The sequence below is a fragment of the Mesitornis unicolor genome, unplaced genomic scaffold (assembly GCF_000695765.1).
Source record: "Mesitornis unicolor isolate BGI_N332 unplaced genomic scaffold, ASM69576v1 scaffold6364, whole genome shotgun sequence".
NCBI lineage: Eukaryota > Metazoa > Chordata > Aves > Mesitornithiformes > Mesitornithidae > Mesitornis > Mesitornis unicolor.
In genome coordinates this window covers 122,831-146,909 of record NW_010180840.1, presented here as the reverse complement: position 1 = coordinate 146,909, position 24,079 = coordinate 122,831, and the positions used below count along the sequence as shown (strand labels likewise).

Genomic DNA, 24,079 nt, shown 5'->3' with positions numbered 1-24,079 from the left:
ATAGTGACATCCATGGCTGAGACTTGGATGATGGCTGTGCTTATGTGTTGTTTGAATTTTTTTTTCTGTTATTTATCAGAGTGCCTGAAGTAGCCATGCAGTTTTCATGTAGGTTTACTTGTGTCAGTGTTTACAGGATGTATCTCTTGCTGCTCAGTAAAGCTAAGCTGGCAGGTGAGATGAGAGAGTTCGCACTTGTGGAGGCCCTCAGCAAAAAATAAATTTGGATTCCACATCATGTGTCTGTGACTCTTTCTTGCCAAAGAATTTTGGTTGTTCCAGGAGGTTAATATGTTTAATAGAGTTACAAAACTTTTCTGCTTTACCTACAGATTTTTCTTTAGGGACGGGAAATGTCATGAAAAGGGCGATACACCACAAAATAAAAGCAATATAAAATTTCAGTAGGGTAGACTGATAAAATACATGCTTATTTACATTAGGCAAACACTGGGAATTAAGTTTTTCATTTTTAAAATGTATTTTTAAGGGCTATTATATTCAGTTTTGGAATGCATTGTTAGAACAAGCTTAAAGACATCAGTAGTTAAGAATGCTAAGATATTAATAGTTTGTAGAAATATGTGCATGACAAATAGCAAAATAAATAGCAAGCAAATCAAATGAGATTAATTTGATGCTATGTTGCTGTTTATTTATAAAGATGCTGTAAATAAGAATAAGTGCAGTGAGCCTGAATTATAAAACAGCAATGAATCTGACAAATTGCTGAGTTCGTGCCAACTATCCTCTAATAATAACTCTTTTATAGCTGTGAAATTTAAAAGCAAAACCAAGAACAGTCAAAAAGAAGAACCAGTATCATGTCTAAACTAAAGAATGAAGTGAAGATTTTAGTTAAACTAATAAAGAGAAGTGGTGGTGGTAGGAGTCTCAACAGACTAGATTAAACCTGAAGGTCATCTTTTGCTGGTAGTCCTCACTTGCTAGCTATCTGGGGCACTTACTGATATTAGAGATGGCTTTAGTTAAGATGCATCACGTATTGTGGCTTCACTATTAGTATGTTGTTTTCCCTTAATATTGCACTGAACAGTTATAGAGACGGGATGTCCCTGACCATCCTGTACTGCTTTGGTTCTTTGGTAACTCGGAATAAAAGCACATTACTTTTGTGTTTTCTCTTTTTTAAAAAACTCTTGTAGAGGAGGTGTGTAATCATTAAAGTTGGAGGGGGAAAAAAAAAGTGGTTTTGAAGTAGTAAAAAAAGATTCCACAGGGCATAAGCTATGGTATGTGTAGCCAGTGACTAACCCCACACCCCCTGACCCTAAGTGTTGAAAGTGAAGCAGAAATTCAGGCCATGGAGGCTGGCATAGTTTATATTCTGAAGTTAAATTAAGATTATATTTGTATATCACTTATTGCTTTCTAAATCTGAGATTCAATACACCTAGTTAGATGTAGATCACTTGACAAATTGACCATTTCATTTTTAATGGAAGATTGTGAAAGTATGAAGTATTAAGTAGAATTACTTCTTGAAACAGACTGAATCTTTAGTTGTTAAAGTTAGAAATAGCTAAAAGGAGAGAAGACTGGAATGGATATGCTACAGGTGTTGAATTTTCTTTTAATGATCCTTAAGACAGGGGTTTGTTTGTTTTATTTTTTGTCTTTATAGGATACAACTGTGTCCAGTTGATGGCTATTATGGAACATGCATACTATGCCAGTTTTGGTTATCAGGTCACAAGCTTCTTTGCAGCATCAAGGTAGGTTAAGTACTTCAGCATCTTCTCTGTTCTCTTACCTCACTCCAAATACATTGAAATCAGTATGCCGGTATGTGTGTGTTTGCAAGTATTTAATGGAAAGAGAAAGTAATGGCTTACGTATTTGTTCTAACTTCCTTTTAAATCTGAAATCAGTTTGGCATAGTGATCAGCTTTTCTATGAAACACTTCATATAAGATACAAACAAAATTTTTAAGTAGCATCAGCTGTCATAGCATATTTCAGCTAATCCAGCTTCAGCAGTCTTTATGTATGAGTTTTATGTTGTGGCATTCTTGGCAGTAACAAACACGATGTGTAAGTCATTCTTTTATGATAAACAGAACTTGTTTATGATAAACTTGTTTAAAATAATGACTTTGTGTGTTCTGTGGGAACTTTTCCCCATGCTTGCAACAGACTGTACTTAGATTTGAGGGTAAAAATAGATGGAAAATGTATTCAGGTAATTCTCAAGGAAATTATGATAAACCTGAATGTTGTGACTATTTTTTTCATCTTGTAGAAGCTCAAGTGACAACCAGCCTAAATTTAGATAGACAGGAACTTTTAACTGGCTTAATTATTTGAAAGAAATGTGTATCAGACACAGGACACAAAAACCTTCATTTAAAAAACAGTGTAGTACCTAAAATGAATAACTGAGTAGGACAGCAGCAGGTGATGTATTTTGGAAACTTTCATGAACGTACATTTGCTTTTATAGTCATTATGGATTACTTTATTCCGGTCACATAAATACATTCTTGTCTCTTACAACATATGAAAGTGTTCAATATTAAATAGAAGCTTTAAGTTGAATCAGTTCTCTTTTATACTGAACCTGATGTATTAACAGATTAAGAGGGAAGAATAAAACTTTGAAACTATTTCTGCAAAATATTGTATGCATTCATGATGTAATGTTTATAATTAAAAAACTTTGTCAGTTTTTAATCAATAGCTGCTACTTAAGCCGAAAAAATAACCTGTGTGCAACTAGAAAATAGGTGATAAAGAGCTGCTGACTTTAATGTAGTTTTTATGACTAGTGTTCAAGTGTTGTAACCTTAAGTTCAGATTGTACCGCTGATAACACATTGTGTTTTTATGTTGATAGCCGTTATGGAACTCCAGATGACCTGAAAGAAATGATTGATGTTGCTCACTCAATGGGCATCACTGTTCTGCTGGATGTTGTGCACAGCCATGCATCAAAAAACTCTGAAGATGGCCTCAACAAATTTGATGGTACAGATTCTTGTTTCTTCCATTCCGGTTATAAAGGAAATCATCAGCTCTGGGACAGCAGACTCTTTGACTATGCAAAGTAAGCATAAAATGTCACTTCAGGTGTGTTAATGGTAATTATTTCTTAACAGTTTTGTTTAAGACTATACTGTATGCCAAACTGGAAAAGTCATTTGGGTGGTTTGACAGTTATTATATGCTTAGTAAATTCCTTTGCTTTGCTAAATACTTAAAATCTAAGACTAAAATTATTATTTAGTTTTTTTTATTCTTCTGTCATCTATGGCTACATATGTACATAGTATATACCATGTTCATTGTATGTATTATATATATAATTATGTAGTTATCCATCATATTTATTTTTATTTTAAAATAGATTCAAATTTTTATATAGGTACCTAATTATTTATTGTATAGGAATACATATTATATATAATTAAATATTTTATGTATTATAAAATTGAATTGTGTTTTCATATTATATGTTACATTTATATATAAAAATATAATGCATCAAATAAGTAAAAGCATAAGAAAAGCTGAAGAAAATCTGTAAACTCTGAAGATACACTGTCAAACTGTTGGATTGTTGAAATGTAGCAGAAGTTTAGCCCCAGGTTAACTAACAGAGCTTCCAGAGGTCGATCAACGGTAATACAGAGTAGGGGTAATTTTCAGTAGGCAGCTTTAGGGACACAGTTTGGGCACACGTTATTATCTACTATAAATACAATGTGTGTCAAACCATGTGTTAATACTAGATTATGATTAGCATTTAATATTGTTTACTTTGTATTGTCTCAGGTATTGGGGGTGGGGGATTTATCTTGTATGCTGAATATTTCAATGGTTTAAATGGAGAAATGGACATAGGCAGCTAGCTTATTTCAGTCTCCTTGTTCCATTTTTCCCATGCTGGTTGCCTGAATCACCTTGATTCTTCCTTTTTCTTGTCTTTGATTCTTCCCCTAAACATACCACAAGAAATTTCACACAACCTCAGAGTCTCCTTAAAGCATTTCTTAATAAATTCTGGACACTGTCACTCCCTTCGTATTCCGTGATAAAGTTTCTTCTTCCCCTTGAGATGTATGATGGTCTTGTTTGCTCTTCTTAGCAATTAGAAAATTGTGGATTATCTCTTTCAACGTTATGCTTGAGTCTTTCTTTCGGTGGCTCATCACTCAGTGACTGTGGAGTTCTGATCTCTTGTTAAATTGTTAGTTGTTAGGTGTTGTGTGCTGCAAGTTCAATTTAATATTTTTCTTCTGTTTCTCTCCATTGCTTGCATTGAATTGCCTTTAGCTGGATATGCTTGTTGCAGATATCCTCAAACCTTGGGTTAGAATTATGTCTTTTCAGTTAGTTGCCGAAAAATATTTTTTTAATTCTTGTACTCATAGTCTATACTCTTGAGGCTGACGGTTGCATAGCTTATGATGGTACTGTTTAAGAAGATCACTATTGCAAAAGCAATGTTACATAGCATAGGTCAACTGTTTAAAGGAAACTTGCACAGTAACTCGCAGTTTCAGTTAAGCCAAGTGACCAGTGTAGTGACTTATGCACTATGTTACTTAATGGGATGAGCTGTTCTTTGTTTACTTTTTATTTGGAACAATTTTTGAATTGTGATTTTAATTATTATAACAAATGCATTTTAGTATGTCTAAGAATAATTTTAGTGGCTTCCTATTAATCTTTAAATTAATACTCAAATTAAGATAATCTTGATGCTTTAATATCAATACGATGGTGTTTCACACTTTATTTCATTCTATGCTTATTTATCATTAACAAGTATGTGGTACTGACTTCTCTAGCGATAAAATAAAATTAATGCAATTACGGACCTTTCTCTGTTCCAGAGGCACTTTCTGTTGAAAAACAAGTGGTGCAGGTATTGAGTGTCTTGGAAGGATTTGTAAATGAAAGAAGCAGCAAGCTGCTTTCTAGGTAGCACTTGGCAAGGCTAAACACTTATTCAGAATTGAAGAACTTCCTACACAGGTCTGTTGGGTCAGTGATATGTACCTGTACTTGAGAGGGAGGGGCACTGCTGCGTAATTACTCTTCATCCTATGCGATGAGAATAGATGGCAGACGGAATGCTGGAAAAGGGGAGAGGAAAGAGCTGTTAGGGAAGGAGGAGAGATTAGGAAAAAGCAGAGATCAGAAAAATTTAATCTGTGGTCTACCGGTGAATAAAAATAATGCTCTGGATGACTGAGGATCCCTCCTGTGTCCTTCCCCAATCACTTGCCCTCCAGTGAAATGCAACAACAAATTTGAGTTTCCTTTCTTAAACTTTTAGGGAAACCTCTCCTTCCCCTTCAAGCGCAGTAAGCTGTGCAGTGAACTATATTTAGTCATTAAGGCTGTCTTCAGTCCTAATGTCTGAAACATTAAATACTCTATAGTCACATTTTAAGACTTAAAATATATAACAACCATGTTACTTGCAAGTTGCTCAGAAGTGACTGAAAAATGGTTGCATTTCTTGCCCCTTCGTTTTTATGTGTACAGGTCCCAAACAAAATGGTGAAAGAATCAACTGGTATTTTACTGTTTGGTTTTTTTTTTTCTGTTGAGGTTTGATTGACATGCCTGCTAATTTCCATATCAGTAAATAAGCAGATTTAGTCTGAAAAAGGGGAGTATAAAAATCTGAGAATCTTGAGTTGCTTACAGATTTCAAAGTTTGCTGGAAATAAGTGACACTAAACACAATCTATTGAATGATATACAGAAAAGCTTGCTTTCTGAGAGAGATCTCTTCAGCTATTACAGCCTTCTCTCCTGTACACCACTTGTACTAAATCCTTTTCCTTCTGTAGTGGGAAGAACTGTTAAATCTACAGGTACTTCAAAATCAAATAGAATGCTCAACTTTAGGACCAAGAGAAACTAATTCTCTGCAATGAAAGAGATTAAGAAATAATTGCTTTATCAGTTTAGTCTGTCTGCATTTTCTTTGAAAGCTAAGACTTAAGTAAATTTGTCTCACAGCATTTACAAGATTATTCAGTTATCTGGGAAAGGGAGTGTGCATACTTACTATAACAGAAGGTGGCAAAAGATCTATATCCACGCAAAAACAGGACTATACCCATGGTGTATTTAAAATACTGCATTTTCAGTAATATTCACTTAAGTAGATAATAGCTCCAAGAAAAACAGTAGTAAAACTGTTCAAAGGACAACCTGAATGTTGCATCTCTAGCACCATAGTGTAATTTAAGAGGATAACATGTTTTGTGTTGTGGACCTTAAGACCACACTTAATGAGCAATAGAATTGTATTTTTTTAACAAATGTTTATACAAACGCTGTACAAACAGTGAACTTTTGGATAAGTTGTAAATAGGAGCTTAAAAATTATGCTGTGCAAGATGCTGTCCCATGAGAATAGTTTCAGTAAAATGAGAATTTGGAGGTAAACTGGAGAAGTAAAAGAGTATTTTCTGCTTAACTTTTTTCAAGAAAAGTATTCTAAATTCTGCTTTAAAAAGAAACAAAGAACTGATTCAGAAATAAACTTACGCTTTCATAACTTTGGCACATTTTCCCACTTTTTCTAAAACTTATAACTGGGCATTTCTTTTCCTCAAATATGTTAATTTGGTGAATCTTCCTCTTCATATCTAGCCCCTCCTGGTCATCCCTGTGTCCATGTGTACCCTTGTCCCCCATAATGGTCTACTCAAGAGCCAGAACCACAAAGCTGGAGTGAGGATAGCAGTTTATTTTAATAATACTTTTTAAAAAACAAACTTTTATATCCTTTGTCTTGGTTTCTGTTAAAAATGTGGCTTTTCTATCCCTGAATTCATGAAAAGGAAATGCTGTAAGGTAAAAGAGATGCCACAAGCTCTGGACCTGTAGTCTGGCTGGCACTGTCTAGTTAATTCTGTGGTAAATTGAATGCCTTGTCTCTTATTGTGATCCTGTTTAAGACAGCTCATACATGTGAACACCCTCCCATCTTAAGTAAGGATTCTGCTTGTAATTAATTTAGCACAAGCTAAGTATAATAATTTTCCTTCCTAAAATCATATTTGAAGCTTATTCAGCTGCCAAGTTCATTAGAAGTAATGCTGTAGACCCTGGAGACCAGGTGGGATCACAAATAGAGCAGTTGATTGTGTTTTGATTTAAATTCATTTCTCTGTATAGCAAATATGTCTAAAATACTAATCAGGCAAAACAATTTAAAAAAAATTGAGAACAAGATATTACCTAGCCAAATAGAAGTTTTTTGTTTTCTTTAAGCACTACATAATTAAAATGTGTAAATAATGCTGCCTTTCTAGGCTTCTTGAGATCCAAGAGTGTCGTTTTGATTTTTAAGGCTCTGCATTCCTCTCTTACTAGGTTTTGTTAGATTCTGCGTTTTCTTAATCCAGTTCTAAGGAACAGTAGGTATACTGGTGTATTTCTCTGAGCTTTTAGGAATAATGGTAGAAGTAAAGCTTGGCAGAAATCATGTGATGCCCCAAGTTTGACTTGTTTTTCGTTTTTGCTTTAATAATAGTGTGACATTTTCACCTGAGCACTTAGCCTAAAGTTTAAGTTCTTGCTCAATCTAGGAGAAGAATTTGTCATAACAGTCAGAGGTTGAATTGCGTTCTGGTTTTAATTACGAAGTCCTGCTTCCTTGAATGCAGCAGTACGATCAGCAAGATACTATGTTAGTTGTAAAGTTCTGAAGCTAGCAAACATTTCCTTTGAATTTTTTTTTCTGAGACCATGTTTTCTGTCCATTTTTAGGGTGGATTTTATGTGTCCATGCTTTGGTGGTTCTGTGAAGGCACCAAATCATAACTAGTGGGAGTCATTTGTCCTGTTCACCTACAGGTTTTGTCTTGTTTGTATTTCTTGGTAACACTCTCTGTTTTTGGAATTAAGGCTCATAAGTACCACAGAAGAAATGAAATTTACTGAAATAAGCCATGCAATGGGAGAAATCTCTTCTTTGCTTTAGTCTTTTCTTCCTCCTTCAGTTTTATGAAATCTCAAGTGACATCCATGCCAAATGTGCTTTGAAATGCTATAGGTAGGGTTCTGGGTGTAAACACTGTCCCATAAGCTGCAATTTATATCAGGCGAACAGATGACATGCTGGTCCCCTGCTGTTTAACCAGATGTTCTTTCCAGCTTGGTCTTCTGAACTGTTGGTGGACCAGCTGGTTGTAGCTCAGTGTGTTACCCTTTCTTCAGTTTTTCTTAAAGTGGATTATAAACTACCATAGTTCAGAAACTGCTTGTAGGCTTTGCATCAGTGTGGCAGAAATAGGGCAGCTGTCAGGTGCCAAAGTGTGTTTTAGTTCTGGTTTAGATGGCCTGTCCTCCAGCTGCCCCTCCAGAGCAGTGTTGGTCATGTGAAGCTTCTCTTCCCTGTCCTGTCTTTTAGCCTCATGCAGGTATCTCAGGTGCTGTCTTGCATCTAAAATGGCACTGTACACCTATGTTTGGATACTGAGATGATGGCCTTTTCTGTCACCCAGTGTTTAAATCCTGCACAGACTCCTTAAAAGTGTGTTGATCTTCTAACATCTTCAACAGGCTCTGTTAAGACCACTATTTGGTTTTTCCTTAAACAGCTTTTTTTATTTGATTTTTTTTTTCCTTTTTTTTGATTGGGAAAGCTGGCAATCTTTAGCTGCCACTGGTGTAATAGTAAGTGGGTTGAATTGGGAAATACATCTTTCAGAGATTAGTGTTAGGTTAGTAGGGGTACCTGTCAGGATTCATAATTCTTTTATAGCTGTCTAGAGAAATTTTTTGGGGCTTAAGTAGCCTACAATTCAATGTTGAGCTCTTTTAAGTATCTGTGGAAGTGAAAACTTGTTGCCTTTTGTGGGAACATCACCATGGTTCTCAGGAAGAAATACATATGCTGCTGCTCTATAACACTTGCATGTTACATTGTAAACTTATGTCATTTAACACTTTATAGAGTACTGTGGTATTAAAGACTGTAGTTCCTTGCTTAATGCACTTAAGGAAATTTAGTGCATCAGCATGAGTTACAAAATGCAGATAACATGATATCTACGTTCTTAGCATCCATCTCAGAGTTTCTTTATTCAAGCACTTTTTAGAGTGCAAAGAAGGTATATTTGACTGCAAACTATTACTACTTAGCCTTTGTGCATGTTAACTAATTAGGGTTTAAAAACTGCTAGTACACTTATAGCTTCCAGTAAGATACCGGAAGAGGCTCTGCTGGCTCGGCAAGCATTGGTCAGGTGGGGGAAAGGAAGCTGCCACTACTTGTTACAGACACTTGATGGCAATGGGTTATCCTTTTCAGACTCTATTATTTTCTTTTACAGTTTTGCACTTTCCGAGTACTTCCTTTTGAATCTTTGAGCTACTCACAAACCTGTCTTTGACTGTATCTTTACCTTTCTTACCTTGCATAGCTCTAATCTCAAGACTTCTAGCAGGGGGCTTAGACTAGATGGTCTTCAGAGGTCCCTTCCAACTCCTACCACTCTGTGATTCTGTGACTTTTCCACAGCTTTCTCTCAACTGAGCAATTTCTTTTTTGGGATGTGCTTGATACCCCAGTCAGGAGAAGAGGGCAAAGTTACTGAAGAATTAATGTATAATATACAAAGACTTGACTTCTTGGAGTATAAGTGTAGTCACTGAAGCCTTCTCTTCTGCAACTTGTGAGGATTTAGTCAGGTATGGGTGATGTTCTTCCAGCTGCATTTATGCAGTAGTAATGACATCCAGTGGCAAGACATGAATGTGTATTCCTTGGGGAGATACCTTGGCCATAATTCCAGCCAAATTAAATGTGATGCAGTGATACTTGTCAATAACCTAGATTATCAGTCTGGATTTTTTTTTTCTGGTACATTGTTGATTGTAGGGTCGTTACAGTAGGAACAGGAATATAAGTTGTGTTTCGTGATGTAAAACTTTCAGCTATGCTGGTCTGAATTAGTTTCCTGACAGTCTTCCTCCACTGAATTAGTTTAGCAAAGCTCTGTATTTAGAGATCTCCATAATATGCATTGGAATTGGATTTGACTGCCAAAGATTGGTTTTTTTGACTGTTTTAAGAAGGCACTGCTTTGTGATGTAGTAGTAGTGAGTTATTTTTTTCCCCCAAAGCTCATAAATGTAATTATTTTGATTACAGATTGACGTTGAAAAACATGCCTGCAATATGTCCTTAGTGGTCTGCTTCTAAGAGACTGGACTTTGAGTATGTAAATGCACAAAAGTACATTATAAACCTTAAATGTTAAAGTCCGTGTCCATGACAGTGAAAACCTTTGTTTTCTCTTCCTTTTACCAACCATTGTGAATGCAAGTAAGCACTTTTAAGTACAGCAACATAGCAGTTCATAAATTGCCTTTCTTGATGGGAATTACTACTGGAAGCATTGACAAAAGGGATGATATATTGGAATATACTGCAGTGTAATCAGAATGATTAAAATAATGGTACAAAACAAAGTTCCAGCCATAAGCATATGAGTTATAGTATATGCAGTCTAGACCTGCTGTAGAATTGCTTAATTTTTTTTTAATTAAACATTCATCTAAAGCTTAATTGTTTCACTGCACTTTGATTTAACAGACTGGAAGTCTTTAAATCCACAGATATTCTGAAACTCAGAGCTTCATGTAAGATTATGTCTAACTTTCTTTGAAGTGTCCAGTTTCCCATATTAACCTCCAACATAGCAATCAGAGTTTTGTGTGAAGTTTCTAAAATGTAGCTGCACAAAAATTGTTATAGTAATTAATATATTGAGGCTGGAGAGGTGGGCCCGTGCAAACTGCATGAAGTTCAGTAAGGCCAAGTGCAAGGTCCTGCACCTTGGTCAGGGCAATCCTAAGCACAAATACAGACTCATAGAGAATAGATTGAGAGCAGTCTTGAGGAAAAGGACTTGGTGCTGGTTGAGAAGCTCAACATAAGCCAGCAATGTGCACTTGCAGCCAAGAAGGCCAACCACAACCTGGGCTGCATCAAAAGGAGTGTGGCCAGCAGGTTGAGGAAGGTGATTTTGCCCCTCTACTCTGCTCTTGAGACCCCACCTGGAGTACTGCATCCAGTTATGGAGTCCTCAGTGCAATGCATGGACCTGTTAGAGTGAGTCCAGAGGAGAGCTACAAAGATGATCAGGGTGCTGGAGCATCTCTCCTGTGAGGCCAGGCTGAGAGAGTTGGGGTTGTTTATCCTAGGGAAGAGAAGACTCTGGGGAGACCTTATAGTGGCCTTCCAGTGCCTGAAGGGGGCCTCAGGAAAGATGCAGAGGGACTCTATATCAGGAAGTGTAGTGATAGGGATAGCAGGTGTTGGTTTTAAACTGGAAGGGCGTAGATTTAGATTAGATGTTAGGAACAAATTATTTACTGTGAAAGGGTGGTAACACACTGGAACAGGCTGCCAAGAGAAGTTATGGATGCCTCCTCATTGGAAATTTTCAAGGATGGGGCCTTGAGCAGCCTGGTCTAGTGGGAGATGTCCCTGCCCATTGCAGGGGGATTGGACTAGATGATCTTCCAACCCAAACTGTTCTATGATATGTGAAGAAAAGGCACACTGAAAAATTGTAGCTAATCTAAATTTTGTCAGGTAGCATATTTTGAAATAGAGGTCACCACTTGTAGTCAATTAAATTCAATCATATCTTGAATAGACAGAGTCACTCTTACCTGAAGTTGATTATGGTATTTCAATAAAGATCTAAAATTAGATGAGATTCAACACACTGCAGAGATCATTCCTCATCAGCCTAAATGCAATAATGACCTTGCATTTTAGTACTCCACACTTAAATTGTCAACTTTCACAGCATTCTTATGTGTTTACTGCAGCACTTACATGAGCAGCATCTGTTGTGAATAGAAGACTGTGCTGGGGAAAAGGATGATGGTTGTGCAAATTTGAGATAAGAGAGAGGTTATAAAGAGAATCCATAAATGAAATAGAGAATGTTGCCTTTCTTCTCATAGGATTTCATCCAGAGAAGTTCTCGGTTGGAAGAAAATTAGGCATGGTACTCCTCATGGCAGGGAAAGAAGATGGAGTCGTTGAGACAGTTTTTTTTTTTCTGATTCTGGTGTGTATGTGCTATATAATATACAGATCCACTTGAAACTCATATTTAGAAATCTCATTGGTGAGAGAATGAAAATTGGTAACGGGATAAAACAATTAACAATTGTATCTGCAAAGTAGGAACCAATAAACTATCGAAATACTGAATGCATTTCCAAAAGTTAGCAGTGTATTTATGGCTAACAGATCAGAAACGATCTGCAAGTAATCATGTTGATCGGTTATATTACTTTGTTTTGAAAGGGTTGCCATGTTTTCTTGAGGAATGCTATTTCATGGACTAGGATAATAAATAAGTTCATGTCCCTAGAAACTGAGTGAAACTGAAGATAGAGGTCAAGAAGTCCAACAGAGCTGGCCAAGCCTGCTGCTTCAGGTGGTAGCTGTCTCTGTCCTACCAAATTGTTTCCTAGCTGTAGCCACTGGCTGAGATTCAGTTTTTTGTGGGACTGTGTTGATGGTTCTATGCTGAAATTTTGGGAGGATTTATATGGACTCACTCAGCTTTACATGGATGTTTTCTTTATGATTACTTAAATGCTAAAATTACTTTGACTTTGGAACTGTATGTTCTTGAGAGAAATTTTATTAAAGCTCATACTTACTATAGTTCCATAATTTTATGAAGATACAGAAACTGGTTCTACTGTGATCACACTATATTATTAATGTATAGATTGTCCTTCTAGGTTCTGTTTTGGCTGATAGGGTTACAGGGCAAGTCTGATGAACTGAAATATGTCAAATGAAGTATCATGTCAAATATAACTTAGTAAATAAGGAAAAGCTTTATCCCTGGAAACAGAGTGAACTGTTCCAAATGAGATTTTGAAAACATTGTCTTAAACTTTTTTTAATGAAGGCATATTACACTAAATTTGCTTAGCTATTTTTCCATCCACTTTTTCTGGGCAGTGGATGTGCTATTTGCTTTAGTAATTTCCTTCTGTAGGAGATGTCTCAATCTGTTCAAACAAACTGCTGAGAATGAAGTTATCTGGAAAATTATTAAATAAAAGTTTGTTTCTTTGTATATATAATATTAAGTAGTCATTGTACTGAGGCTGTTTACGTAAGTGTACGCATATAGGGGTTCACTGTGAAGAGGAGAATGCTGTTTGCTGTCTTTATTCTTATTCTTTCTTTTTTCTTTTACCTATCTTAAAGGAAAGAAAATAAAGCAATAACTTGTCCTTTTCCTGATTAAACAAACGTATTATGTCACCTCTTCTTGGTTGGAGGGATTTTTGTAAACACCGTAGAATTTGTCACCTCATGATGTGGAGTGAAGCAGTATTCCTTTCACCCTGTCAAAATGAACATCCAGTGCAGCTAGAACCTAGGGCCTGTGTTTTTAACCTATGGAGCTTCAGAGATTGGTGTTATCACTGACTGTTTTCTTTAGTGCTTTAGGGTAATCAGCTTTTTCCTCCCCTTGTTGTCATCTAGTTACATTTCATTAACATTATAGCATGCCTTTGATTAGGGCATGAGTTTTTAGAACATGTTTTAGCACAGGCTTATTATTAGTACTATATCTAAGTTTTCTAAGACAGTTTTCTAATACAGTAAGTAAAAGAGAAATTGGTGTCTTCTGAGGAGAGAATCTGTTTGGTATTAAGTCACAATTGAAAGTAAAATTATCTGTAGGAGGACTATTCAGTTGAGATACTTGTTTTGGTCAGTGAAACATTTCCATAACCTGATCTTTTGCAAGCAGGTAGAGGCAGTGCTAAATTCCTCCTTGCCTCCCCCCCTCCCTTCTCCTCATTTCCTCTGAAGGGGAAAAAAAAAATAAAATTAAGTTTGTTTCTTGTTTACTATGACACCACATTAGTCAGAATGGTAAATAGAATAAATAATAATAATAGAATTTCTCACACAAAAGGACTTTTTGCATATGCTTCACTGCTTCATGTACCAAGGTTGTCTGAAAGAATGACCTTTTGCAGTTTTAAAATTTTGGCTCATAGCTCTGTCTAAATGCTTTTTGTTGTGAATTGTGTAATTTAGAATTGATGGGTTTCTCTTTTAAATTTATTCAGTTTGAAATAGATTAAGCTTGGACATTCAGAAACATGTAATGAAAGTTAGTGTTTCAATTAAGGAAATAAATAGTGTAAGTTTTCAAATAGTTATACATGGAGTTGTTATGGACAACAAGGCTAGGTGAAGCTCCATTTTTGTTGTTTAAATTTAGCTCTTAGTATTATATAACTGTAGATACTTTCTATATTCAAAGAATTGATGAATCTGAGTAATTGAACAGCCTAACATAGGGATGGAAACAAAAAAAACCCACACACAAGAAAAACACACCAAAAGATTTCCACTGCTTTTTTTCCCCCTGTCATCTGGTTTGAGTGTTAAGTGTTTATTTCTCCAGATTTTTAGACTTTTTTTCACTGCCCTGTAATCTGAATCTTTATTTCTCTTCCTACAGAATGGAAATAAATATTTAAACCAAAGCCTAAGTAGTAGTTGAGGCCTTATGACCATTCTGAGGTTGATGCTTAAACCCCAAAGGTTATTTTCAAAGTAAATGCTTGTTGGAGAGGAAGAAAGTAGTCAACTATAAAACACTAAAATTTACATTATCAATGTTTTCAGGCTTCCTTTGCCACCACCTTCTTGGATAAGGGCATTGGAAAAGATGAAAATCTACTTTGACTATGTTATAAGAAAGTCCAAGGTAATTATTTTGTCATTGTGTTAAGCGGGGAGGAAACAAAGTCTTTCAGGAAATGGATAAATAGAAGCAACTTTAAGCTGAATATCTTCTAATGCTTATCCAACACTGTTTAACAAAGCTAGCAACTTACAGGAAGTAGCACAAAATAGAATTATTATAAACAAATTAATTTCATACTGGAAATAATGAATGTTCTGCAGGCTGCATCTACAGTTGCTCTTAGCACAGCACCATTGTCCTCCAAATTTGGAGAAACAAAGGATTTGATTAGAAAGAGTCAGTTCACCAAGTGCAAATTATGAGCAACTCGTTTGCCTGTGGTGGTGAACTGTCAATATATCCAGGGGCAAACTTGTTCTAAAATATTTCAGGGAAACTTAGCTTTAGTTTTCTTTCTATTTTATTGTGGCCTGGCCAACACAATTTGGTTTTTGCACAAGGTTATGAAGCTTCCACTTCAGACTTCTGTTTTAATTAAAAGTTGCTATCTTTCTGCTACCTCTGAAGCCATGATCAGTAATAGTCACACTTGAAATATGGTTTGAAATAGGAGACACCTATAGTAGGAACAGTTGCTTTCATTTTAGTCAGATCACTAGAATCTCATGGAAAAGCCTTGCTGTTAAATATATATTTCCAGTGTATTAATGTATTAATTAATGTGGTAGATTAATGCATCCAAATGGAGATCAGCAGCAAGTGGTGTCCCTCAGGGATCCATACTGGGACCAATACCATTTAATATCTTTATTAATGACATTGACAGGGGGATTGAGTGCACCCTCAGCAAGTTTGCAGATGACATCAAGCTGAGTGGTGTGGTCGACATGCTAGACGGAGGGGATGTCATCCAGAAGGACGTTAAACAGACTGGGGGAGTGGGCCCATGTGAACCTCATGAGGTTCAACAAGGCCAAGTACAAGGTCCTTGCACATGGGTCAGGGAAGTCCCCAGTGTCAGTACAGTACACTGGGCCAATGGTTTTAAGGTGAAAGAGGGTGATTAAGATTCAACATAAGTAAGAGACATGTTATGATAAGGGTAGTGAAACACTGGAACAGGTTGCCCAGAGAAGCTGTGGATGTTTCATCACTGGAAGTGTTCAAGGCCAGGTTGGAAGGGGCTTTGAGCAACCTGATCTAGTGAAAGATGTCCCTGCCTATGGCAAGGGGGTTGGACTAGGGTGATCTTTAAGGTCTCTTCCAACTCAAACCGTACTGTGGTTATGTGGTTAATATACAAGTTCTAGTGCACTAACCAGACATTTTTCAGCAATATAGGTTGATTTTAAAAGTATCAAAAGATACTGCTGCCTTGTCTTGAGAGCTTCCACTTCTGTGTTGACTGGGAAACAAACATAGTACTCAAAATTTTTGGTGTGTGGAGAAGTGTTTTGTTATTAAGCAGTTTTCCAAATAAGCTGTAGACTATAGTATGTCCTTTTTGTAATTTATATCCAACATAAGGACCCTGATTACTCTGAGTATTTTGAAGGTACTCTGAGGCTTCTGTTGTCACAATTTAATATCGGTGGATTATTGGGAGTACAATTAAATATATTTTGGCACAGTATCTTTCCAACATGTCTCTGATGAAACTTATACATTTTGTGGCTATAGAAAGATAGTATGTTAAAACATGTGTTCAGATCACAAAAGGTTTTGAAATAGGTGCTTAATTTCTTAAAAATAGAAGCACAGATTAAACAAAGTATAGCTGTGAATCAGTACAAAAATGACATTATTGCTATTTTTGCCAGAGATAGTTCATATAATAACCTTGCTACATATTGCATACTAAATAGAGATAACAAAAACCTTTTTACAAATACATTAACAACAAAAAGAGAGCCAAGGAGAATCTCCATCCTTTAGTGGATGTGGGGGGAGAGCATTGCTACCAAGGATGAGGAAAAGGCTGAGGTACTTAATGCCACCTTTGCCTCAGTCTTTCATAGTCACACCAGCTGTCCTAAAGGTATTCAGCCCCCTGAGCTGGCAGACAGGGACAAGCAGAACAAACCCCCGGTAATCCAGGAGGAAGCAGTTAATGACCTGCTGTGCCACCTGGACAGCCACCTGGACACTCACAAGTCTACGGGGCCAGATGGGATCCAACCGAAAGCACTGAAGGAACTGGCAGAAGAGCTTGCCAAGCCACTCTCCATCATCTACCAGCAGTCCTGGTTAACAGGGGAGGTCCCAAGTGACTGGAGGCTTGCCAATGTGACACCCATCTACAAGAAGGACCAGAAGGAGAATCCAGGGAACTACAGACCTGTCAGTCTGACCTCAGTACCAGAGAAGATTGTGGAGCTGTTCATCTTGAGTATGCTCACATGACATGTGCAGGACAACCAAGGGATCAGGCCCAGCCAGCATGGGTTCATGAAAGGCAGGTCCTGCTTTACCAACCTTCTATCACAAGGTGTACTGCCTAGTGGATGAAGGAAAAGCTGTGGGCGTTGACTTCCTGGACTTCAGTAAAGCCTTTGAAACAGTCTCCCACAACATTCTCCTAGAGAAGCTGGTGTCTCGTGGCTTAGACAGGTTTACTTCTTGCTGGGCAAAAGATTGGCTGGATGGCCAAGCACAGAGTATTGGTAAATGGAGTTAAATCCAATTGGCAGCCGGTCACAAGCAGTGTTCCCCAGAGTGGAGACCTTATTGGCTTCTACAACTACCAGAAAGTAGGTTGTAACAAGGTGGGTGTTGATCTCTTCTCTCAAGTAACTAGTGATAGGACGAGAGGAAATGGCCTCAAGTTGTACCAGGGTAGGGTTAGATTGGATATTAGGAAAAAAAAAAATTACCGAAAGAGTGGTCAAGTGTTGGAACAGGCTGCCCAGGGAGGGGGTGGAGTCATCATCACTGGAGGTGTTCAAAAAACATATAGATATGGCACTTCAGGACGTGGTTTAGTGGGCATGGTGATGGTGGGTTAATAGTTGGACTTGATGATGTTAAAGGTTTTTTCCAACCTTAATGATCCTGTGATTCTAAAGTTACTGTAACAATCTAATATAAATGTGCTTACTGTACTTCATGAAGTACAAATTATACAGCTGAAATAACATTATCTAGCAAGAAATTGAGATAAAATCTGCATGTCTTTGAATATAAACCTGGTTTTCAGTTCTCTTACATGAAAAACTATTTATGAAGCATACAGAAAAAGGTACATTTGCAAGTTCCCAGCTCTATTGGCAGAGTGTAAGGTGACTCAGTATCTTTCTTTAATTACATTCCTAAGGAATGTAACTTTTAAAAATGCAGCAATTTGAGAAATACTGCACTGTGCTTTAGAATGGATTCCTATGGAATATGAACCCTGTACTTCATATCTGTGCTGTTTCGTGCAAATGCAAGAGCTTTACATTTTATGCTTGCTGAAAGATAATAGGGACTGATGCATGTGTAAATCGGTTTTGCCAGATGGCTGCTTACCTCTGCAGACATTTCCTTGAATCTCTTGCGAGGGATGATATAAGATAATCTTCAGGCTCTCTCAGCCTCCCACTGGAAATCTCCTTTTTCTGTGAAGGTAATGATTTGTTGTACAAAGTTTTCTGCCCTTCATGCCAAAGTCTGTCACGAAACTGAGCATTCTTGTCCTGTAGTGCTGAAAAGAACATTTTGGACTGTATCCAGAGTGGTTGTTTATGCTAAGGATAAAATCTGGAAGTGTGAGAGGAAGTAATCTGAGTGTTGTATTAGCTGATATTAGTATAGAGAGTGAACTTTCCTTGCCCCCCGCTTCCCAGGGAAGGAAATCGGTAAATTACTATTCAGGACATAGTATCTCAGAAGTCTCCTGTAATGTCTGTACTGGATAATGACTGATAATTAATGCCTCTCTTCCTTTATAGATTTAGCATTGCTACTAACTGGTTGGGCAGAAGGGAAGGATAGACTCTTGGTCAATAAAATACATACAGGCAACTGAAACTTCAGGGGTCCAGTATGCTAGTCTCTGAGAGACTAAAGAAAAAGGATATTCAGATAATATTATGAATAATATTCTTCTAAGTAGAAGTCCTATGATGGTAAAATGCAAGAGTCACCTCCTTTTCAGGCTTCTATTTGTGGTAACTATTCCTGATTTTGCTATGTTAAAATAAATAAAAAAGAAACAAAAATGTAGCTGACATAGTTCATTGCTTGAGGATAAATGTTTTGATTTTTGGCTTTTCTTTATAATTACCTGGTTTAAAGTAAGTAATCTGTAATAGCATATGGACACGGAATGGTAGATTGATAAGGTTTTGTTAGTGTGTTCCTGATATATATGAACCTGAGTCTTTCTTTTACCACCATAGCAACTATGGTTCACTGATATCTGCACACAGAAAAGACTTCTCATTCATTAATGTACTTAACTTTTGGAAAACCAGATATTTGATTAAACATTTTTATTAATGGTGGAATTTTATTAAGGGCAGAGGTCTTGCTTCATCTTAAGATTTTTTTTGTGAATTATTGAAATGTTCTCTGTAATGAAAACCTTTTATTTCTTTGCTGCTTAAATTCCTGTTGCAATTCATTAGCATCAGAAAAACCAAAACTTCCACCTGCATTCACATGAGAAGTCTGCATTTTCATCTAGAAGGTACAGACATAATACTAATGCTTTAAATATTTTTTGTGTGTTTTTGTTTTTTAGGTTGGCATTCTTACACTGTCCTTACATAAAAGAAAACAAAAAGACTAGTGCTTTGTAAGCTGTAGCTTTGATTTCTGTATGTTTGAGGGAGGGAGGGTGCTCAGACTCCTACCTTGACTTGGATGGAGGTTACAGCAGCATTTCTCAGCTGTGGCTAAGCTGCATGGTTGCAGGAGACAACCTTATTTCTGTTTGGTCCTTCAGGAACCAAGGGAAAGGCAGTGAACCAATCACTTCTGTAGTGTCCCCTTAAAGTAACTTGAGTGAGTCTCAACTTGAGAACCAGTATTTTGAAGTAATAAATGAAGTCAAGTTTATAGAAAACACTGTTTCAGGCTTCTAATCAGATGGTTTTAAGAAAGAAGAGCTTAAAAATATTGGCAGTTTGCTGGGTATTTAATATTTTGTCACTGCTAATGGAATTATTTGATTGAGAGTGTAATTTTGGTTTCCTATACAGAGAGTATAGAAAGTTGAGGAGAATTGTTTTCTACTCTAAGTGTGTACAATAGCTTACTGTTTCAAGGGGAAAAAAAAAACATCTCACAGCAAAGTAGTTAAGTAGCTCTTTAAATTTGGTTCTTCACCACTCCTTTTGTTAACTCTGGTGTTTCCTGGGCAAAGTTCAGGTTGATGGTATATTTAAGGTTGTGAGTCACCTGATACAAAATACTTTGTTGTCTGTTTTTATATTATATTTACTCTTAATTTGAAAGTGAACCCAGTGTTGAACAGTAAACTATTCTGAAATGTTTGACATCTCAGTTCAATTAGGGAAGCCATGAATTGTATTAAATTTTATCGAAAATTCTGATGGTACGTTTTAAAAATGTTGACATTTAATTTTGTGTCACAAAACAACAGATTTTGTTTCTTAATTTGCAGGGTTGATTATGTGATTTAAAAAAATGTAATAACTGCTAAGAAGTTTATTTTGAGAAGAATTGTTAATGTTCTCAAAGATTTGTATTTTATTAGTGTATAATTTACTTGAGTGGAACATAAGTGGTATGAGTGCTAATGCGATCCAAATCATGGCAGAAACCCATGTAGGCTTTATTAGCACTTTAAAGGGTCTTGTAATTTTATTTTTGAGACTTCCTGATTTTTTTAAATAGTGTGTCCTGGAGGCTCTGTTAAAACTACGGGTAATTGTCTTCAGTACTTACATTTTTTTTCTATTTACTTAAGGAAACCCTCTGAGCAAAAAGCATCCAGAATATTAAATTTCATTACAATAAGTATATATCTGCTTTGCTTCCAAGGCTGTTCTTATATTCAGTTTTTGCAGGACATAACCTTTACTGACTAATACTTGAGCTATTGCTTCCACTTTTATGGCAAATAACAGAAAATATTATTTTATATTATTTAGTTTACTTTTATCAGGTGTAGATAGGTCTAGTCTGAAAAAATTAAGTCCAGGACACTGTGCTGCATACTGGATATAACAGGCCTCTATATAGTCCATACTTCCTTTGAGGAGAAAACTACTTTTTTTTGTGCAAATGGCATTTCAGTAGTCATGTGAATATATTCATAATTGGCAAAATACAATAGAGATAGTTAATGCAGAATTAACCTGCAAAATTAAAATGCTGGATCTTTCTAAAACTTTCACGAAACTTCTAAACAGTTGAGAAATTCAGAGGAGAAAACAGCTTCCTGACCCTTGCATCAGAATCTTGCTTTTTGCTGAGTTGAGCCCAGATCCGATACTGGCCAAAGAAAACTTGCCTTTTTATGCGCAAAACTTCTTAACTCATTTCAGACAGCTGTAACTTATTCTCGGTGTGTGCACGTGTCTGTGTATGGTAGATGTAGGTTTTCTGACCTGGAATTAGATGGGCACTGATCAGTGGTTGGAGTGGAGTTGGTAGAGTGCATGACTACGGCTGCTCCTCCTCACATTGATGTAGGGCTTGAGGAGAATCAACTGCCAAGGATACGCAGAGGTGTGTCCCCAGGGTCGGTTATAGTGACTTTAGGAGAACCTGCAAGAAGGAGAAATAGTTACTCTCTATCATCTTTATTTCTTTTTTCTAGATGAAATGTTAGACTATCTGTCACCGTTTACCTAGCACATGTTCAGTCGCCCTAATTTAACTGTGTATTATATCATCCCTCTTCCAGCCCTTACTTTATAGTGCTGCCTTGTGTCAACAGATGAGGTGGAATTTTGAGGGGAAAAAAATTACTTTCTTGGGGACTTCAGAACTACTGCTTGTATTTGAATAAAGGATGTGCCTATTTTGTAAGAAATCATCTTCCCTAAGTAATTACTGAATATGAATCAAGTCTAATAAAGTCATACTGTTATTATATTGTTTACAGCACAGTGAATGAAAGTGCTTTCTCCCTGCATAATGGTGGACCTATGAGGATCAGAATTAATGCATCCAGAGGGGGAGTGTTGTCTGTTATGGCACTCTAGAATTCTGATTTTTACTCAGAACAGAAAATCCTCTGCATCTTCAGAGCTGCTGTTCTTGTTTGCTCTTAAAAAAAGAAAAGCTGTATTTAAATGAAATATTTTAACTATAATTAAACCAGGGCAACTATTTTGGTTATTTTATTTTCATTTCTTAGTATTCAGTATTTTATATTGTTTCACTTATAATTTTCAGAATATCAAGTCACAACTCGATTATTGCATGTCACAAAATACATGATATATTAACCGGTGTTCTGTTTATTAGAATTTTAAAATATATAAGTATGAATAAGTGTGTGTGTGTGTGTGTGTATACACATATACATGTATGTCAGTGGCTTCTGCAGAATTGGAGTTTAGCCCATGAAAAGGGCAGTACAGAAGTAATCATGCAATTGTATGCAATTAATTTACCAGTATTAAGCTTTGTTTCCTGATAGAAACTGGTATGATTTAGTTTGTGAAATACTTCAGATCTTCATTGAACACGTTTCCAAATTTGAAAATAATCTTTCTTTCAGTTTGACTTCTCATGACTTCTTGTATTATTGAATATTTAAGGACCCTTTTCCTGAAGGCTGGTCATGAAATTCTGAAATACTTTTGAACTTTTTCATTTTAATTGAGGAAATTGGATGTTAACACTTCAGAAAATATGTCTTCTGCAGCAAGTATTGATAAGAGTATCCATTATTTTTAACTGTTGCAAGAAATTTTTAGTCTTTCAGTGACTCATTTGATATAGCCTGATTTGATATCAGTGGCTTTCTAATTAAGGTGGCATAAATAAATCCTCAATTTCTGCAGCTAAAAATAAAGCCTTCTTCCTGAATTTAGATGTGCCCACGTTATATGTTTGCTATTCATTTAACCTTGCAAATGCAAGGTTTCAGTGCTTCTCCACCATGGATTTCTGAAGAATGGAGGGACTCAACTGCCTCCTATTCCTTGCTGAGCATGGCAGTGAGGCAAAACCATGGAGTACATTGTCTCTTCAGTTCACAGCAGATTTGTTGGAGTTCTTACTTTGCTAGTCACATACTGGGTTTTCTTTTTAGCATTTTTGCTTCTCATACAGTCCAACTTAATGGAATAATATCCTGCACAAAAAGAGAAACTTTTTTTTCTTATCAGCCCTTTTCAGAGATCTGTATCCATCTGTAAAAATGCTCAGAGCAGCTGAAAACAGTGGTGAAAGGCCTTTCATTCCTACAGCCATCAGTCTTTCATCATAATTTTAAATTGTTCTTTCTGTGAATAAGAGTCACTTAATAGTTAAGAAGTACATGCTCAAACAGTTGTGTTCAAGATAGCTTAACATCCTGGAGTGTGGAAAGATAGACTCCTGACTACCGTAGAAACATGAGCGGCTTAGCCACATCTTGTAAGGTTTGCATCTACCTTCTCCTGTCTATTTTCCACTTACTTGGAAATCTGGTATTGTTTATCCTAATCTCAAGCCATTTGGAAATGTCACTCTTCTGAGTATCAACTGTGTAGTAGTGACTGCTCTAGTTGGGAAAGTTTAAGAAGTTGTTAATCAGACGTTCAGCTGTGAAAACTGGTATCAGTGACTACTACTAGCTTTAAGCACCACTTCTGTTGAAAACAAAAGCAAAGCAAAAAGCCCTGACTTCTTGTGTTTCTGCACAGAGGAATCTGTACTTCTCAGTGGAAACTGCTGCCTGGCTTAGTGGTGCCAATCACGACATGTCCAAAGGTTTCACAGACACTGATCTAAACAAGTTCTGGGTTTTGCTGCCTCCACTGCACTTCTCACAGCTGGAAGACTTAATGTTAGGATTACTTAAATACCTGAGCCGAAAACAGCCTGAGAGGGATTGTTAATGGGTCACATCCACTTTGTTGTCTTTATACCCCCTGAGGTTAAGGCTTGGTATGCTTTCAAATGCCTGCCTTTCAGTACTCAGCTTTGCTTGCCTTTTCTGATTTCAGCCATGCAGCATTCTTATTTCTTTATTCATTTATTTGCTTATAGTTGTGCTGCTTTCATGTGTCTTTAATGTAGGTCTTTCTTCTGTTACGGATGTCAGAGTACTGTTTACTTGTACTTGAATCTGAGCAAGCAAATAATTTAAAACTTTTTATTGCATAGCAATTATGGTTTGTCAAAACTTTTCATCTGCTTGCAGTGACCTGTGTGCATTCTTCTTTAGTAGTGGGTCCTCTGTGTTCCGTGGTTGG

The 24,079-nt window shown here is 36.6% G+C and overlaps 1 protein-coding gene across 1 annotated transcript in view; it reads left to right on the top strand.

Moving 5' to 3' along the window:
- Positions 1 to 24,079, top strand: part of GBE1 (glucan (1,4-alpha-), branching enzyme 1) — a gene marked incomplete at both ends in the record, with an annotated part of 128,666 nt that overhangs the window by 21,328 nt on the left and 83,259 nt on the right. Inside the window, 2 exons of the mRNA XM_010183216.1 lie at positions 1,646 to 1,736; positions 2,858 to 3,067. Coding sequence (XP_010181518.1) covers positions 1,646 to 1,736; positions 2,858 to 3,067 — 301 coding nt within the window. The remainder of the gene's footprint in view (positions 1 to 1,645; positions 1,737 to 2,857; positions 3,068 to 24,079) is intronic.